The sequence below is a fragment of the Podarcis melisellensis genome (assembly GCF_964234715.1).
Source record: "Podarcis melisellensis genome assembly, chromosome: 12".
NCBI classification, from domain to species: Eukaryota; Metazoa; Chordata; class Lepidosauria; order Squamata; family Lacertidae; genus Podarcis; species Podarcis melisellensis.
In genome coordinates, this window is record NC_138544.1 from 37,385,288 (window position 1) to 37,406,168 (window position 20,881).

Here is a 20,881-nt window from a genome sequence, read left to right on the forward strand (position 1 = left end):
TTGCCCAGCGGCGCTGTGGCCCATAGATTGCAGCAAAATACTGGGCAAGGCTTTGCCCAGTATCTTCTCTGTGTGATGTGCTCATGGGAAAAAGAAGGGAAACTTCAACCTCTGCCACTGGCTAGGACACTAAGGTGTACCAGGTGGTTTTTCCTCCTGTCTTTCAGCAGAAGACCAACTTGGTCCCACCTTAAGTCTTTGCAATAGATTTGTCTATTTTTCAAGGGGATTTGTCCCATTCCAGTGACTATTTTGCTGTTATTCCTAACCTAACATTAGATCCAATCTCCTCCTACATGCCCCATTAATTTATCTTGATGATAATAAGAATGTCTAAGGGGAAAAATGGACACAGTGGAACAATTCCTCAGCAGATAAAAATGTAATTAAGTTTAGAATATAATCTATTGTTGAAGTCAGGTCTTTTTTGACATAAAATAATGAGGTAGCTATGCTCACTTCATTTCCAAGAGGAATATCATTGTTTAAAGTGTGCCAAATGATGATGACATCTTAGCTGTGATAATCTACTATCACAAAGCACTGCTTGGGATGGACCTGCTTACACGGTGATCTCACCCTCCAGAGAAGTGCATGACAAAGAAAATGCATTTCTTGAATTTTTTTTTTAAATTAATTAAAATGAGAATGTAGTCTGTACTGTCTCTTGACAACAAATCACGTTTGAGATTTATGAAACTGTGTGTTGACAATGCTGAAAGTGGACCAGCTGTGATGAATGTCTAATGTTTGGATTGAGTTTTGTTTAGTTTTTTGTTTGAAGTTCAGTTTCAGTCTCTTAAAGCTGACATAATCATTGCATTTGGAAGCTGCAGTGGCTATGTGGTGGTTCACTCTTTGATGTTTGCATCAAGCCCTGATTCTTTAAATCAGCAGGGCCCAGGAGGACCAGCAGTAAGAAGTCTTTTTGATGGAAGTGTTGGCATAATACTTGGTATTTGTTTTGGAAACTACTTGTTTTGGAGCTTGGACCCAAGACAGAGGAAGGGCAGTCTCAGTGAGATGTATTTATTATGGTTGCAAATTCAAACATGCACCAGGTTTTATTATTACCTATTGCATTTTATTCCACTCTTCCCTAAGACATAGGTTAGGCTGAGAGTTATGGATGTACCAAAGAACGGCCAGTGAGCTTGTGGAGTTGAACCCAAGGCTCCCTAGTCCTAGTCCAGCCATAGGCAAACTCGGCCTTCCAGATGTTTTGAGACTACAACTCCCATCATCCCTGACCAGTGGTCCTGTTAGCTAGGGATGATGGGAGTTGTAGTCCCAAAAACATCTGGAGGGCCGAGTTTGCCTATGCCTGTCCTAGTCTAACCACTGCAGCTTAGTTTTTCAACATATGAAATACCAGCTTTATTTCTAGTATCATTATCAGGTTGCATTCCATGAAATAAAATGGGAGAATTGAGGATTAGAGTAGAGGGTCTTTAAATGGTAAGAAAATGAAAAGCCTTTTCTTAGTCTGCTTAGGTGAGCTGCAGCAAGTTTGATTAGGTTCCTTAAAATGTGTTGAGAAGCACGCATGTGTACGTGAGGTTGGATGGTCATTTGTCATGGATGCTTTAGTTGAGATTCCTGCATTGCAGGGAGTTGGACTACATGATCCTTAGGGTCCCTTCCAATGACTGTTCTATGATTCTCTGCCTCTTGTGCAGCTGTCCTCTTTCAGTTGATGATGGCTCGTTCCATTATAGAGGTTCTCACTTGATGCAGCAGTTATCAAGTGACAAGCACATATGTGTGAGGCAATCCATCCTTGTTTCCCAATGAAACCTGAATACTGTTGGGGGGATATCCATTTTAAAGTAGCTCTAGTGCCTCTTTTTAAAAAGACCATACAACTTTCTTTTACACAAAAATATTGGGGGAAACATACATTGTGAAACTTTAATTTGCCTTCTGCAATTCTCCAAAGCCCTTTCCTCATTAATTTAGCTAGCTAAAAGAATACTTCAGCATAAGTTTAGATTTCCCTGGTTGTAAGATGGAAGTACCACTTACCGTCAACCAGAGAGGGCAGTCCAGTGCAGCTGCAGTGCTGCCTGGTTGTTTTCTGGCTTCAGCATGGGATGACATCACTTCCTCCTCCACTGGCTGCACCGGCTGCTGGAGCTCTCCCATGGTTGCAGCCAGTCATGGGCAAGCCTCTCATTGTTCCGCTCTTCATTTCTCTCTGTGTTCTGGGAGACCAGGGCAGAAGGAATCTGGTCCCAGCAGGAGGGGGAGACTCTCTGGATTCTTCAGCAGCCTGCCTCATCTCTCTCTCCTGCCAGCCTTCCTCTCCTGCCTCTGAGACTGTCCTCTGCCACAGCCTCTTCCTGCTCACTAAGCCTTGTTACTTCTGCAGCTTTTGACACTTCCTCCTTCCAGTCTGCCCCCTCTTCTCTCTCTGAACATGCATCACCATCCCACCACAAATCCCCTGCTTCTGAGCTGTCTTCCCCTGGGGGTTGGCTCTGCATCCAGCCAGTCCATGACAGCAGACAGGCTGGTTGATACAGGATACACACCCAGTGCCTACACCAAACCCTGATGACATCTCTAATAAATAAACTTGTGGCCTGTTTAATCCCAAATGGTTGTTCTGTGCTTATTTCAACTTCCCACCGCCTGCAGCATCATTGTGTCTGGACTCGCAAATTGTACCTTCTCTTTGAATATAAAAGAACATATCTAGTCAAGTTGTTTTTTGCTCTTTTTTAATTATCTCTTTTTATACTGAAGTAACGTTAAATCCAAATATAACTAATTTCACAGGTAATTTCAATATGAAATAAGCTGCATCCTGCTGTTTCTTTTAATAGTTGACCTTGTTCTCTGATGGTCTAATTCCTGTAGCTAGTATAATTCTGTATTTTAGTAAAATATATAAAAAGTTTGTTCTCTTTCGCTTGTCTAGAAGAATTGGTTTGTTGTGATCTTTGAATCTTAAAACTTGGAAACTTAAAACAATAGGGTTTAACAATTAAAAATTTAAAGTTTCTGTTTTTCTCAAAATATTATGAAATAAATATCTAAGGTTCTGGATATTTTTGGTTTACCCATATTGCCTCTTATAAACATTCATTTGTGAATTGCAATTAGATACCTATTGGGTAAAATAAGCCTGAATTAAACAAAGGCTGTTTGCTAATCTAAATTCCTTTTAAAATAATGTCATTATTACCATCAGCCTTTGCATGATGGTGCATCAGCCACCTGTTAAAAAGCCTTTCATTAGTTAAATGAGACTCCCTCCATTTTGAGGATAAAAGCAGAATATGTTTGTTATTATGGTGCTAATTTCAGCATTTTGCATTCTTTTTCAATTTTAGACACTTTGAATTTTGTTGGATTTTTTTTGTTTGATTGTTAGGTATGTCCATTGGGCGCTGTGATTTTGAGTTTGATCTCTGTGATTGGGAACAAGATCAGAATGACGACTTTGACTGGAATCTCAGAATTGGAGGAATCCCAAGAGCAGGCACTGGGCCAGTAGCTGATCATACCTTGCAAGAACCATCTGGTCATTACATCTTTATAAAAAACTCCTTCCCTCAATTGCCAGGGCAAGAAGCCAGAATTACTAGTGTGACTGTAAGCAGAAAGAGCAAACATTGCAAGGTATGTGAAGGAATGTCTAGCAGGAACAATAGAAGTTAATTACTAATTGCAAGACTCAAACATCACTTAAGCGTCCCTTAGAGAAAATATTTGGTTTTATAGGTATCACCTTGTTCCTTTAATTAGCCAAATGCTATTGTAAAGCAGTATTATGTTGCTTTCAGTGCAGAACCTCCAAAAAGGGAAATAGGTTCTGTTGAAAACTTCATTTGTTCTGAATGAAATACATTGCTTAAGTGACATTAGTGTTTGTATCTTGGCTGCTGGGTGTAGAAAACATCTTATGATAAAAATGTACAGAATAATTTGTGTGCCTCTGATAAGCTATAGAAATTAAGCAAGGATAAACAAATATTTGAATAAAAAAGATCATTGCGGTTAAAACGTCAGTTGGATTCCACCCCCAAACATTTGGTAGTGGGAAATAAATAAATAACTTCCTTTGAAAAATAAATGTTTATTAGGTTTCTAAGGTGCCCTACTGTGGAACTCTCAAGGCAGTTTAGAAGCATATTAAAGCAACAAGAAACAATCAAAAACAACAAAGTTAACTCAAAACAACGAAAGGAAGACAGTGTATTTTATTACACTGGATCTAAAATGAGACTTCATGGGTGATACTGAACCAGTCTCCAAGAATTCAGTATCTCTATTAAGAAATGCAACTGCTTCATGTTCCCCTGCCCCACCACCTTCCCCTTAAAAGCTGGTCTTTACTGTAAAATCATTAATGGACTATAGATATTTAAATGGGTAAATATTGCAAATCCACTGCACACTGACAGATAATCTGTTGGATTCTTTTCTCACAGAACCATAAAACATGTTTTCACTATGAAGGGAGTATTATTTAAAGTCACTGCTCCATATTTACTCCTTCTCTTCATTTCAGGTAATATTCTACTACCACATGTATGGAGCTAACACTGGATCACTAACTGTCTACCAGGTGACAGCATCAAATCCCCCCCAAGTATTATTCAGCCTCTCTGGAGATCAGGGGAATTTCTGGAAAAGAAAAGTGCTGCTATTAGAAGCCCATGAGGACTTCCAGATCACCTTTGAAGGGCATGTAGGAAAAGGCTACAGATATATAGCCCTTGATGACATCGTGTTTACAAGGGAATGCTTGCCATCATCAGGGTTCTTGCCAGATGAACCTACAGCATCACCCCCAACAGGTAATTACTTGAGAATGTCAAGAAAGATCTCACTCCCCACTTCACTTTTATATTTCGGCAATATAGAGATCGGCACATTGATGGGATGTGGTCATTGAAAAAGCATAAATATATTTGAGTCACTTTAAAGAGGGAGAATCTTCTTGAACTTCCCCATCACATATAAATGCTTGCAGGTTGCACAAACATTTCCCCTGTGTAGCAACGGATCTCTGAAGATCGCTGGATTACTTCAGACTTTTCTGAAATGTGTTAAATGAGGACGCTGCCCTGGTAATTGACAAAGTAATTCAAAATCTGCCATGTGCAATGGAGCTGAGATGCAGGACACCTTTTAAAATGAGATCCTCTAAAATAAGAGATCACTTAAAATAAGGAGCTTGTTGTGGTTTTGTGCAGGAGAGAATTGTACCCAGTTACTTCAATTTGTTCTGGGTTGTTGCAGCCCATAGTTGAAGTCAAAGCCTTTAATTTATTGACTTCTCTTGACGAAACTCTTTACTTTAGTACTGATGAGTCTGTGCTTCAGGAAACAGAACAATCTTAATTATATATACCCATATCAATGCATAAGGTTGCTCTCGGGGCATGTTCTAAAAGTATTGTTTACAATTTTAAGTGCAAAAGTCTATTTTTAACGATGTTGCGTTTATGGTTTAAAATGCATATCAAAGTAGCTAAAGATACCACCATAGTTCCCGAGAGCAGAAAGGGTTTTGTACAAGGCGATTTTCCCATATCCTCTTTCCTACTGTTAGGATTGCCATATTTCAAAAAATAAAAACCAGGACACCCGGGGCGTTGTTGAGCGCCGCTTGCATTAGGTGCTCCTACCTGATTCCCTTTCCCATTGAACCCTAGACCACATCCCCATACTTATGCAGAACGTTCCCTGACCCTGAAGAGAAACACTATTTCCCTCCCAGCACAACCTAATATTTAAGCGAGTGTGCTTTAGAATTGGAGCCTGAAAGCAATAAAATTGATGGTGATTGTCAGACATATTTCTTGCAATTTACTGCCCCCTTTGACAAGGCATTTATTATTACAGGGAATTACTGAAGCCTGGAGATATGGGTGTGCTTGACAGGGAGGTGTATTATGTTCCATCTCCATTGGCCTTTTGTTTAGCATATGATACCGATATGGTGTTATACTACACTGGGAATTAAGAAAATTTATTATTCTTGTTGTAGACATATTTTTTTTTAAGCGCCCTTGCTGCTTTGGAGACTCTGAACCAAAGTTCTGTGCTTTATTTGAAAAACAAAACAAAACCTTCTTGGCCACGTTCACCTGGCAGTTTGTAAGCAGTTGGGAGACACTTGGGATGGTTGGAAATTCTAAATCAATTCTTTCGGACAGTGAAAGCTTTTCATTTCTTATCATCATGCCAGGGATGTTAAAGCCTTACAAACATTCATGTGGGACCCATTTCCTTTTATAGAATATCCAAGGTTTTAGTCATATTTGAGTGTGTGTATGAATATATATATATATATATATTCTCTAAACACTTTCAGATTAACACAATTGTGCAGGAAGCTCATTAATCATTTCTTTTGTCCCATTCTTGTTCACCTGCCACGATTTGGTACTCAAAAGTTTCAAGGTCAGTGCTTTTAATGCAACTTTTTGCTGGAATTGTGGAGATCCAGAGACAATGGGATTAGCTGCACTAAAGACTCATATCTCTTTGATCTTTATTATGCTGAGCACAGCATGTTATAGTGTAGGAAACTGCACTGACAACAAAACTCAGCTTAAAAAAAAAAGCGCTCTATTTTTTTCCAGCTCCCAGAAATAAAGTTTGCCAGCCATTCAGCACTGACTGAGTTCTTTATTTGAACAGTATAATGACAAGGTTGTGAATAATTAAGTTCAATAAATTGAGATGACCCCCAAGCTGAAACACCCTCCATCTGTTTACTGAAGCACTTCAAAAACTTAATCATGCCTCAGACATTTCAAGTATAGCGCACCTTTTCGTTTAAGACAATTTTCATCTCATGTCTCCTACAGGATCTTTCTTCTGATTAAGAGTTAAAACTATTACATTATGCTCAAAAAACCCAAGCATAATTAATTTTAGAGTATTGTATATAATTAAATATTTAATGTATTATATGTAATGTAAACACAAATAACATAATTGTTTGTTGGTTTTGGAAACTGGTGCTACCCTCCATTATTTGATTAACTTCCCAAAATCTCTGTAGAGGATACTTATGACTTTGAATACTTAACTAATACTCCTATTAGTACTACTAGAACATAGACAGCTCAGTCAGCACAGCACGAGACTCTTAATTTCAGGGTTGTGGGTTCAAGTTCCACATTGGGTGGAATGAATATTCCAGCATTGCAGGGGGTTGGCCTAGATGACCCTTGTGGTCCCTTCCAACTCTGTGGTTCTATGATTCCACTATTAAGACACCATCAGTGTACATGGTATCTTATGAACTGGAAAAGATGTATAGAGAACTATAAGCAAGTATGTCCTGCAAGGTGTTTACAGCAAGGAAGGAAGCTGTGTAAGCAGTACAGGGAGAAGAAAAGATCATGAGAAAACAATTATATAAACCTATCCTATCCTGAACCTCCTGAACACACAGAGACCCTCCTCAGAGGTTCTGCTCCAAATGCTTGTGCCATCATAGTTACAATACATAGATGCTTGAGCTAGGGCCATCTTAGGAGTGGCACCCAACTTATAAAACTTCCTCCCAAAAAAGGTTCCTCTTGCATCTTCCATGGTCGTTTTAGGCACCTACTTGCCAAAGAAAATATTATTTTGAATGGCTCTGGAGCTCTTTGCGTTCTTCAGCGGCTGGTTCTATATCCTGGTATGCATGTCTGTCCTTCTCAGTTAATTTATTTCTCACCATAGTTTTTTTGTATTTTCCAAAAATATTATGGATTTCTTGTTAATTTTTCACTATTGTTTTTTTTTAAATTGTTAAGTGTTCTGTCCCAGGCAATGGTCTCATCTAGACTGATTTCTAGTCAGAGGAGAGTTAGTTCAGGCAGAGATCACGTAAGGCAGGATGCAGTCCTACTGAGGGAAATCTCTATCATCTATCTATCTATATCTATCTATATCTATATAGACTCTCCTCCCTGGAAGAGAGGGGAGTGGTTGTGGGCGGGAGCCCGAGCACTGCCCCTGGCAGGGGCGTTAGCCCCCTGCCTCCACCTCTCCTGGCTGGCGCCCACGCCCCTTGGCAGGCACCCAACCAGGTGCCTCCGAGGGGGCGTGCTCAGCAGCCTTTTGCTGCAGCGCCAGCCTCTCCCCGGCCCCATTCTTCGCCGTCGTCTCGTCGCGAGTCACCCACCCTCCACTCCCTTTGAGTTAGGGCTTAGGTCATTGGCCTTGCTGTGGACCTTAGGTTGGTCGCCCTGGTTGTCCAGGGGGCCTGGTAGGAGTTTTTCCATTTGGCATTAGGCCTTTTGGTTTTTTCGCCTACCTCGTAGCAATCATCACAACTTTTGTGGTATTGGTGGGTAGGTTAGGCATTGGAATATTGTGTTGTGGTGTGTCGAAGGGCTAGGTGTGGCCATCGCCTATGCCTTCAATTTTTGGGTATTCCGTTAAAGGAATCTGGCGGTTGTGTATTCTGTCCGATGCCTGCTTGGCGGAAGGCCATGGCACAACCCTCGGTGACATCAGGGGTGAGCCTATAGTTGGATTAGCATCAACAGGCTCCACCTACTGGTGAATAAACCCACGTGTTTTAGAGATCCAATGCCTAAGCCAATACCTTTTCACTGCTGTAATCAATAAAGTTGTGGCCTTTCCTTGCCCATTAACCTTATATCACGTGTCCTTGTGTATTCATTTCACATTGCGGGGGTCGGGTCCTTGAACCACAACTATCTATCGATCATCTATCTACCATCTCTATCTATCATCTATCTATTTTCAGCTTAGATGCTGTTTTCCAGAACTAAATGTCCTCCCAAACTGGCTCACAGTCAGAAAATTATTAGCAAAACAGCACCAAACAGCACCATCAAAATCACATCCCTCAAGTCACACATGTAAATTAGACATTTGAAAAATCTACAACTGACAGAACAGTATTTTTTTATTATTAAAAAAACACACCATAAAAATAACAGCCAGGCTAACATCATCAGATCCCAGCAGTGGTTCCATCCCTGCTCCCAAGCTTCCTGAAATACGTTGGTCAGCTGACACAACAACCTCCAAGCTTCCTGCTACCTTCTGTCTTCAGTAGCAAACCCATCTCTGTTCTCTCATGTCCATGGATTCTCTCTTGGAAGATTGACGCAAATCTATATCACCTTTTTCTTCACACAGGTTGGCTTAGTTTGCTGCTTTCTCTGTGTCTTAGGGATTCTCCTCTAGCAGAATTGGCAGCCATACTTTCCGAAGGATGTGGTGTGTTTTCAAATACCCTATTATGCCACCTCTTCCCAACAGCAGCCCTTTGCCATCTCCATGCCAATTGGCCAACTAGCAAATTGGCCCTACTGGCAAAAGTTAAAATACAATACACTAAAGCAAACCAACAGTAAGAACAGCAGATAAAAACCGTGCTTGAATAGTCACACAACTATTTTGTTTACACTGTTATAAAACAGACATGGACATCGGATCAAGTGATTTTATTTTATCTATGTGTTTATTTTGTAATATAGGGAGAGGGAAGATGAATCAGAATAATAGAATTAGACCCAGACTGGATGCTCATCGAATGCTAGCTTATTGACAACTGCAACAAAACTCATGGATGCTGGGTCAGATTCTTGGTGAGAAATAATGAGGGGAAGCAGAACTTTTTAGGTGTATTCTCTGAACAAACAGGCATGTATTGCTAAGAGAACATACTTTAGCATGCTGTGTCTGTTCACAACGGAGCTGCAAACAGAATATATGACCCAGTTCACTTCTAGGAATAAAGATTGTGGGATGAATAGAATTTAATGTGAGAGTAGAAAACTCTTCAAAAGCATTTTTGTCCACCTGCCCCCAATCTCTTTAACAATAACTTACAATATCCAGATCTGTCAGGGTTTACATGAGAAGACCTTTCACCTTGTTAAAAACATGACTCTTCTGTGCAAGCTTAAATATTTGTATTTTATACTTCCACTTCTCCTGATAACCTCTATCAGTGACCTTGTTATTGTTTCCACTTCACAAATATCAGTGTAAACTGGGGGTTTATAATGCTATTCATCCCATTTGCCTTGGTATAGTTATCTTGAAGCCTCTCAATACATACTAACTATAATATACATGGTGTGTCAAAGGGAGAAAAAGACTGCCTGCTATAGAAGTCAAAATGTTTCTGTGCAAATGTTAGCAGTAAATTTCATTCTACAAGACAGAATGATCTGCAAGTCCTGCTGTGGACACCATTAGCAAAATGCCTTATTTGAAATTCTGATAGTCGTGTTTACAACCATACGATGCAATACAGGGACAGACTCTGTTTGTGCTCATTCCATTTACAATGAATCTTCTGTCCCAGTGTTGAATAGTTTCAAAGAACCCTGCTTTCCTACTAAGTGAAACTGATTTTACAATGCTGCTCCTTTTCATAAGTCATTTTAGACTAGTCCACAATCCGGTGTTTGGTTTCAACCCACCAATTCAGCAGAATACAACCCCAAAATTTTGTTTTCCAAACCACTGATTAGAATTTTATCTCAGATGGTGAAAACAGATTACACCCATTTAGTAATTCTTAAATCTGGATTAATCCCAAGGTTTACTCTTGTAGCTTAAGTGGTTTGGTAGGTAAAGTAAAATTACTGAAGGAATAGGCTGGTAATAGAACTTTCTTCCTACCCCCAAAAGGCACATGTATTGGACCTAGGTATATCTGGCTGTATTTGGATAGTCTCTCTGCAAACAGGAATCTTAAATGCATGGAGGTTGGGACCCAGGTACCCGAATTTGAAACCCAGAGCCAGAGGGACAGAGGGACTTTGTTGAGGCTGCTCAGCTGATGTGCACTGTAGTAACTGCTGCTGCGCTTTCCTACATGTCAGCTGTTAGACAGGGAGGGAGAGCAGCCTCAACAAAGTTCTGCTGCCCCTCTGGCTCACAAGGAGATGATTCCCAGAGCCCGAAGAGGACATCATCTTCAGGCTTTGGGGAGGGTCTCCTCATGCCCCATGAGGACTCCCCACTTATGCACATTTCACTTAGGTGTCATGGCCCTGGAACGTAACCCCCGCATAAGTGGGGAATTGCCTGTATAGTGGTTGACGCCCAATCTTTGGAGATACAAAATCTAGCAGTCCACTACTATAAAAAGAATATAGGAATTTACCACTACAAATTCCCCTCATTGGTAGGAAGTTTGTGATCCCCACATGTAGATGGGTGCACATGAAGTATACTTCTTCCTTTATTCCTGTTCTGTTTCAAAAATTGAGCAGTGTGCAAACACTGAGTAACATTACTGTAATTTAAGAAATCACCGTGATGCTTGATATCTTACATCAATTACTGCTGGGCAACATGGTGACTTGCAATAATATTAAAGCTGCAATTAAAACATTGCAACCAGTAAACAATAGAAACTGAATAACACAACAGCAGAAGGAGTCAAAGTGACCATAAAGCAACAAAATCACTGTGCCTTTTGAAGACTTTGCAGTGCATGCAAACTCTTTTTTAACATGGCGCTTGGAGTAGGCACTGGGTGAATAATTAGGGATACAGAGTCCCAAAGCTAGGTCACTATTTCAGAAAAGACGCTGTCTCTCGTCACCATCTTCCTAAGATCTGGCAGTAGGAGACCTGGTGGGGAGTGGTGTTGTTACTGTGACAGCAGCAACAGAAGAAGATAAAATCTGTGTGGTTGCATTGGGGATGTAAGGAATATGTTTTGGGGAGTCCATCAGTGCTATATGCTGATGTCTGAAGTCTGGCTCTTACTTTGCTTCCAAGTATTCATAGAATCATAGAATCATAGAGTTGGAAGAGACCACAAGGACCATCGAGCCCAACCCCCTGCCAAGCAGGAAACACCATCAGAGCACTCCTGACATATGGTTGTCAAGCCTCTGCTTAAAGACCTCCAAAGAAGGAGACTCCACCACACTCCTTGGCAGCAAATTCCACTGTCGAACAGCTCTTACTGTCAGAAAGTTCTTCCTAATGTTTAGGTGGAATCTTCTTTCTTGTAGTTTGGATCCATTGCTCCGTGTCTGCTTCTCTGGAGCAGCAGAAAACAACCTTTCTCCCTCCTCTATGTGATATCCTTTTATATATTTGAACATGGCTATCATATCACCCCTTAACCTCCTCTTCTCCAGGCTAAACATGCCCAGCTCCCTTAGCCGTTCCTCATAAGGCATTGTTTCCAGGCCTTTGACCATTTTGGTTGCCCTCCTCTGGACACGTTCCGGTTTGTCAGTGTCCTTCTTGAATTGTGGTGCCCAGAACTGGACACAGTACTCCAGGTGAGGTCTGACCAGAGCAGAATACAGTGGCACTATTACTTCCCTTGATCTAGATGCTATACTCCTATTGATGCAGCCCAGAATTGCATTGGCTTTTTTAGCTGCCGCGTCAAACTGTTGGCTCATGTCAAGTTTGTGGTCAACCAAGACTCCTAGATCCTTTTCACAAGGTATATTCTTCCAAGGCATCCACAGGTATAGCCCATAGCAGTAGTCTACTATGGATGTTGCCAGGACATGAATACCATGTGGCCAAGCAAACTCTGTCCAGCACCATGATATAAAACATTCTCATTTTCAAAAAGTTTTGTGTGGGGTTTTTTTACTACATTGATTCTAAAAGTTTCTGTGTAGTCATTATCATTATTTGTTGTAAATCCTCCTCAGTTCATGGATTTTATCTTAGAGACACTAACATCTCCTTGGAGTCTATTATGGTCAACGTGCCTGCGCTGTAAGAACAAAAAGTCCACTTGCTAACAGCTTCTGTGATCATTGCTGTGGAAAAAACATATTGACCCCTTTCAAAGGAGTCTCTCCTGTCCATTAACTAGCCAGACTACTTTTATGACTTCTGTTTTATCAACAGATAATACTGTGAATATTTTGAAGCAAGCAATGCTGTAGAATTGCACTGCAAGGCTGCACCCTAAACACACTTTTTCAGGAATGAGTCCTATTGGATACAGTGGGATATACCTCCAAGTAAACATTCATAGGATTATGTTGTACAGCCCATGTATTTCAATGGAAATTGTTCCACCTGCACCCTCCTAGTGGTGCAGCAATAAAATTGCTAACACATTTGCAAAGCTAAGCAGGGTCCAGTATGATTTCAAACTGGATGGGAGAACCACATGTTGAGATTCCTGCATTACAGGGGTTTGGACCTTCAATGTCCCTTCTAACCCTGCAGTTCTATGGTTCTATGGCATCAATAGGGTTTAAAAGAACTCAGCTTTCTTTGGATTATGCCCATTCAGTTCTTATTAGTGCAGAAACACTTTGAACAACATTCTGTATATATCTACCAAGACGTCAGTCCTTCTGAACTCAGCAGAGCTTATTCTCAAAAAAGTGGGTACAGGATTGTTCTCTTAATTGCCTAATTCTGTCTAGTTTGGGGCCAGTGTGTTGCAGCGTAGAGTGCAATTTTTAAAACTAGTTATTAAAATTATTTTGTACTATCTTTAAAAGAAATTGTTGTGGCTTTCCTTATCATCTCCTTGGTTGGCTCTCCTTATTACGTGGTGTGCATATCTCTGTGACAGTTAGTTTCTTTCATTTTCTCTTTAAAAATGAAACAAAACAGCAGCATCCCAGTTCTCACATGTTTGCTTGAATTCAGTGCATGTGGTTTTAAAAGGCTTTTCTTCTTGATCGGTAGGTTTAGAACTCCACCAGAGAGTGAAAGCACGTGAAAAATAGTTTATGTAGTTTCATTTTGCTCAGTATGCCTATTAATGTGTAACGTTATTCCTGAATTCCCCCCCGCCCGCCCCCAGCATGTGCCATTCACTTACATTTTCATGGAGACTTTTTTGGCAAGGTATCCTTGTCCTCCTCCTCCTTCTTCTCCTCCTCCTCCTCCTTCTTTTGTAGCTTAGTCTGATCTTCAGATACTCCAAAAGGACTATCTTCCAGCTAAACAATTTCAGAAAGAGTTAAAGTATGATTGTTCCGCCTCTCTCCTCTTACCTTAATTCATTTCTGCTAAAAATGGCGTTCAAAAAAATTCAAATGTGATAATGGTTTTCAGACTTCATGCTAAATAGCATCTACATATCTGTCAATGAACTCCTGAATATAGTGGACCATTCAGTCCATTCTGGATGTTAGTCAGCATTTTGAACCTCAGGTTTATGTGTGAACTGATCACACCCATAGAGCACATTTATTTAACCCTCCCTGCGAGGAAGGTTGAATCAGTGGTGGTAGTAAGCCATAATTCAAAAAAGCTTGACTATCATTACTGATCACTTCATTGAGTAATCCAGAACTTCCTGTCATGCACTTTGTAAATCACTAATGTGGTTCAACGCCTCACTCTGCAGTAAAAGAAAACGTCAGCAATTAAATCAGGCTAGAAACAATGGAATACATTGTCATCAAAATCCTTCTCTCTTCTCTTTCTGTTTGTGTGTATATTTTTTCCAGGCTCTTGCTCACATGGCTATTTGGAATGTCTCAATGGCAAGTGTTATAGACCAGAACAAAGCTGCAATTTTGAGGATGACTGTGGAGATAATACTGATGAGAGAGAATGTGGGACCTCCTGCACTTTTGAAAATGGTTTATGTGGTTGGCAGAATTCCCTAGCGGATAACTTCGACTGGGTTATAGGAACCAGCTCACCTCAAAGCCTCAGGCCTCCAAAAGACCACACACTTGGAAATGGGAAAGGTACGTTGCCACTTCAGCACAGGGAATTTATCTGCATTCACAAACCTTATCATCCCATCCCATGCAACACAGGGCAAGTTCTAAATCTAATTAGAGTCCTGTTATGAATATCTAAATTGGTTAAATCCCCAATGCTGAAAACAGTTCTATAATGCAGTTTTAACACTGTTTTGCAAAGCAGCCTCTTCTTAATTGTTGCTTTCTCAGAGTGCAAGGGAGTTGCACACTTGTTTCTCAGGTGGCAAAGAGAAGCCATATCACATTGGTACCAGTTTACAAGCCGAGCCAGTCACCAATCAGACATTTCACTGAGTGAATATTTCCGCAGGGTCAAGACTAAACATTCAAGCCTTTGTCACAACACCCCTGTGAGCAATCTAAGTTGCCAGCTGAAGCTGGGTAATCACGCCATAAAAAATTAAGGGGTGAGCTAGCAGCAGAAGCAAAGGCCTAGGTGCTGAAACCATAGCCTGTATATGTAATCCAAAAGGAAAGAGATGCAAACAGAAGAGCTGGGAATGTCCATAGGAGACAAGTGGCTTCTAGCATTGTTCTGTGTGGCTTATCTGCTTCTAACAATTCCAGCTTTCCATTTTTATGTTAAGTTTCTAGCCTTCATGTTTAGAAGAGTGATTTGATCATATGTGGGCAAAAATCACCTCCAGAGTCTTTATTGCTGAAAGGGTTGCCTAACCTAGTATTTACTATGCCTTTTTCATATTATGTACTTTCCTGTGGCTAAGCAAAGAAACATCAATATAATTGTACCTCTTGCTCCATAAAGGAACTCTGTTTGTAATAAATGTTTCAGCTGGCACCTGAAACATTTTTGCAAATGATTTTCTTTTCATCATACACTGGAAAGTCATATTTCATGCTATTTGTTTGAACCCTCAGTTCCTCAGCATCATTATTTCCATGGCTGTGATAATACACAATATGCCTATAGTGTCAGAAGTGACCTTTTCTTTGCAGTGTTTAATGATGATTAGATCTTCCCCCTGGAGTTGGCATGGCAGCATTCATTTCCCAACAATATTGTTGCAGACTTAAGACAACCAATGAATGTCAAAGTGAGATTCACATTGTGGGGAGTATGAGGGATCTTCTCCATTAAGAGCTTTTATGTCCATACAAAAATATATGTCGAATTGTATGCCACCATCAGCATGCACAAAGCTTTACAAAGAACAGAGGGACAGATCTCTTTCCCAAGGATATTGCAATCTAGAATTCAGCAAATGAGAAGCAAAGGAAGTTGGGATACCCACGTGGTCATGGGAAGAGTATACATTTGTACATGTACAAATGCTTGATTACAGTTGGAATGGGGATCAGAAGAGTGATTATGTTAGAGGAACTAGGCATGGAGGAAGGGTTTAATTTCCTTCCATGGTCACAAATCACCCCATGTAGGAGAAAAGCCATCAGATGCAGAATCAGCCAAACCAGTTGCTATGACAACAGCCCAGTGCTGTCTATATAAGTGATTAAGGCATATCGGCTCGTTAGTCAGTCAGTGAGTCTGTCCGTTGTGCCTTGGAATTGCTGGAGCAATAGAAATACTTTCCACTTGTATATCTGTGTCTGCAATGCCTACAAACTGTATCCAGAACTGTATTACTGAAGCCTGAGCTTCTGTAGAAGTAAACTGTTTTGGACCTTAAGCTGTGTAAGAAGGTTAGGGAAACCAAGTCAAGCTGGTCTGGGCAAAGAATAAATTATTGAGGTTGCAGCCAAGTTGTCCCTAGTGGAATGTCTGCTACCAAATATGTGCCAGGTGTAAGAGTTTCATATAAGGGTTTTCAGCAATAAAGAGGCTATAATGGAAGCTGTTCAGCGCTGGAGGTGGTTCTTACACCTACATATGGGCATGGGTGGAACACAGTACAGCATCTGCTATGTGACTGCATAGATGACTACTTAAAAACAACACTTAAACAACAACTTGTTTTCTAACCATTCCACAGACCTCTTCATCCCAAAATATTCTGTGTGATAAGAGGTGGCTAAGAGAGGTTTTGCTTAGTACAACAAGCTCTGTAGTGGTATTTTTTCCATTTCTCTCTCCCACCACCACCCCCGGCTGGTTTAGTATTGTTGCCGTTTTCACATTCTGCATCATTTCTGATTCCAGGACAATTCCTCTACCTTGAAGCGATGTCACTAGGAGTAAGAGGTGAAAAAGCACTTCTCAAGAGTTCCAGATGGGCAGAGTCTAGCACCACTTGCATGCTGAGTTTCTGGTACTACATGTCTTCAAAAGCAACAGGACGCATCCAGGTTCTCATTAAGGTAATAGTTTCACTTCCCCATCGTCTGTCAAATAATTGATACTTCCACTCTCTTTGTCAAAGGGACACGAAAGCTTCTTAACAGAGGGGCTACTAGTCACCAAAGCCTACTGTTTAGTTTGTAAAAAAAAAAATAATACATGGGGAAAAGATAGGAGTGAATTGAAGCAACTACATGTTGCCACAAAGTGTGCATGCTCTGAGTCTGGAACTGATTTTAGAAACCCTAATTTAAAAGAGGTGGCACATAGGGCAGATCAAATTAACAGAATGAGAAAGGAATGAAATAGAGAAAATCTGTTCATTCCTTGAGTGAATTTGCAAAATAGTATGCACCCAGAAAAGTCATAGTTTCTTAGCACAGGATTTTGTTTACCTTGATGAAGAAGAATTATGATTATAATTTAGCACAAAGTATGCAGAATCGTGACTGCATAGCTTACTTCTTCTCAATGAATGTCTGGCAGCATTTTAATTCCACATTAATGACACATTGTGTCATGGTTTACTTTTAACTTGCATTGCACCCGGCTGCTTTGAAAGCACCCTTTAACACCATGGCATGTCATTTTAGGGAGTGAAACTTAATTTTTGCAAATTTCTTCAGTGAGAGGTCTTAAAAATAGGTTTTTGGGTTTGAGGAATTCAAATTTGCTGTTGTTTTTGTGATTGAACAACATTTAGCTTCGCAAGTCTGCGTTTGATGAAGAAGCACATAAACTGCTTTTGGAAAACCAAAGAATTTTAATTTTACCGTCTGAAAATGTCGGTAATGCTAAATAATAATATTTAATGTAAGTGCAAGTACTTGGGAATCTTTTTAGTTATTTCTGTGCAAATTTACACACATTTTACTTACAAAGCAAACTGAATTATATTAACTTAACCCAAATAGATTTTGAATTTTCGAGTCATGTTACAACTTTTTAGCACCCCTCATTTTTGGAATTTGAAAATTGAAAAATTCAAAATGCCGTATGTGTGGCATGCTATTAGTTTTTTAAAATGGTATTGTCCTACCATAAAGTGAGGCAGAGCAAAATGAAATGCAAAAGAGGAAATACCCTTTTACATAACCTCTATCTTCTGTTCATTATGAAGAAATTGTTCATTAAGAGAGCTTTTCCTCTCTGCATCCTTTTCTCTTTACTTTCTCCATGCAACAGTTTCCCTTCAAACAACAGACAACTGTCACTTTTTTTGATACTTTTCATGTTAGCAAAATGTTAGCTTTGTATACGGTCCCCTGTCGATTGAGAGCAATATGTAACCGTGCAGTTCTGAAATGGTGGCATCTGTCATCAGAAAATGTTCAGCAGCCAACATAAATAGAATGAAAACATAAAAGACACACCTGTGTCATTTTATTTCTGCATTTCCTTCTCCCCCAGCACTCTGCCACTCTTGTCTTTAAAAATGACATTTTACCTTCGCTACTCCACATGGATGAAAGCATTATTCAATCGTGATTCTTGGCAGGACAGGTGGAAAGGTGTCACCTGACTTTCTAAAAACAATCAAACAAACATTAAAACCAAGGGCATGGTTAGCTGCTTGACTATTATCCTTGGCCACTATTGTTTGTGCACAGGTTCTGTTATGATGCAAATACAGAATAGTCTGAATGGGACACTCCAGGGAAAGCTGCACTGCCAGAGCTTTGCAAGTGCTTCAAAGGCACACCGCACAATGGCAACAGATGGAAGGCGTGTATATGGTAGGAAATGGTGCATTTATAAGGCAAATCAAACCATGACTTCCATCCTAAGATAAGTTAGCTGAAGTTTGCAGAAGGAAAATATACCCTTTTCTATTTCCTCCAAATACCTGATTGCCCTCCCCACCCTCCAAAAATGTGGAACAGGATGCTGGAGGTGGGGGTTCCCAGAATTGGGATCAGAACCTAAGATAAGTTATGAACATTTATGGAAGGATTGTTTCCCACCCCCTCTGCCCCAGATGCCCCTGTGCATTCATCCGTGGCTTCCTTAAGTTAATTTAACTTAGGCTCCAAGCCTATTAGTCTAGTATAAATAAACATACTATTAGTAATCTTACATCCCAGTGTGGAATCATTATTTTCCAGTATGCTCACTGTAAATTTTCCCAGTGGTCATTTTGTTAGTCACATGATTGGAGTCCCATTGACACAACCTGCCTCACTCCAGGCTTTGGGTGTACTACATGTTTATCGTGGAACAATCACCTGCCATTTGTGAAATTCCAAACCTTGCTATCTTCACCAAAATGTATACTGATTTTTTTTTGTGCTTGAAAATTATCTGCAACAAATTACTGTCAACCTTGCCCAGTTATACTGAAAGTAATTCAGATGCCTGAAGATAAATGGTAACTTCAATATTTAGTCCCCTGGTGATAAGCTATCAGAAATATCAAAACAATGGAAGTATACCCCCCCCCCCCCGCGGCCGCCCAAATTAGCACAAATGTCTAACAATCACTGACCAATCTTCAGCTAGCTGCTCAATTTAATGGATCATTATGAGAAGTGTATACTGCTCCCAGAAGCTCTCAAGTCCATAAATCAAATAGCTAGGTGATAAATGTCTGTTCTGATTATTGATGTGTTTTCAAAATTAGTGTGCTGTGGCAGTGATGGCCATGTGCAGAAAAATCAAAATGAATAAATTTGCTCAGAAGATATTCGGAATTAAAACTTTATGTGGAACCACTCTTTTTGCTTAACTACTTTAGACATGAATAACAGTAAACTACTTACTTTGTACTTAATAAGCTCAGTGTGATATAAATATCTAACGATGCATGAAGGTGTTGGACTTTTGGAAATTAATGTTTATAAGAAGCAGCTATTGCCATGAAGATAAAGCTTTTGCTATATGCCCTGGAGAAGCTGCCTGTACTATTAAATGGAGTGCTATGCTGAGACATTTGGTCCAAACTTTTTTCAGCTCTTGTGGGAGAAGGGGCGAAAATCTCAGAGCATTTGGACCGAGGTAGCCAAGGATTTGGGTTTGTTTCTTAAAAGAAGAAAAGATTCACAGCTGCTTCAAGTGTCTGCTAGGCTACCCTCAGCAATCTGCCTGTGTCCCCCTCAAATTAAGGACAGAGTGCCTCATGGGAGTTATGCTGCATCACAGGGCATGGCCCATCCTGTTTTGCCACCTGAGGCAAAATGGGAAGGTGCTGCCGCCAAAGCCTCATGTGAGCTTTTAAAGATTTTTCCAGAGGCTGTAGCAGCAGCCACACAACCCTGGCAGTGGGAAGGGTTTGCTGCTCATGGGATTGCCAAAGGCAACTGCTTCAGTCTGCCTCATGGGCGGGCCGGCCTGCTACACCATGATGTCATTCCCTGGTGCAGTCTTAGGGCAGGAAATGTCTGTCTTAAAAGAAAGGAGCAACAGACAGCTGAAGCCGCATTTGTATATAAGAAAGACCTGCAAGACGTTTTCTTAGTTGTAAATGATATGTGGAGTGGCTTCTTTACTGCTGGGGATCATCAAACTTATAGTTAGAAAACTACAACCCCCCCCCCAACCGCTTTTGCTTTGTGCAGTATTTTTAGCTAAACAGAGGCATTGTGGGACCTTTCCTGTCTGGACATTGCCAGCCCGCCCACTCATGTTAGCTCTGTCTTCAGTCCCCAAAGTAGGGAAGGTGAGAGTGGAACTAGCAGGGATGTGGGAAATTACAGAAATGGAGCACAAACTGCATTTCCAGTTGAAAGGGGACTAGAACTTATAAAAATGAGTCAAGTGGCAAGATCCCCTGTCACTCAACATCTCATTCCATTCCTACTTGGCATTTGCAGTGTCATATACTTGGCAACCGTGTCTATATCATGTTTTTATTTCATATAAAGAACAACAGATTTTAAATGACTATATTTATATAATCCCATTGCTGCTTAGAGAAAAATAAATGTGCACTTTTTTGTTTTTGTAAAGACCT

At 40.3% G+C, this 20,881-nt stretch overlaps 1 protein-coding gene across 3 annotated transcripts in view; it reads left to right on the forward strand.

Annotated features, from left to right (window-relative positions):
- MALRD1 (MAM and LDL receptor class A domain containing 1) overlaps positions 1-20,881 on the forward strand; it is a gene marked incomplete at its 5' end in the record, with an annotated part of 228,456 nt that overhangs the window by 90,643 nt on the left and 116,932 nt on the right. For all 3 annotated transcript variants that reach the window (XM_081931395.1, XM_081931397.1, XM_081931396.1), the window contains 4 exons: positions 3,380-3,627; positions 4,520-4,808; positions 14,412-14,657; positions 16,795-16,952. In XM_081931395.1, coding sequence (XP_081787521.1) covers positions 3,380-3,627; positions 4,520-4,808; positions 14,412-14,657; positions 16,795-16,952 — 941 coding nt within the window. The remainder of the gene's footprint in view (positions 1-3,379; positions 3,628-4,519; positions 4,809-14,411; positions 14,658-16,794; positions 16,953-20,881) is intronic.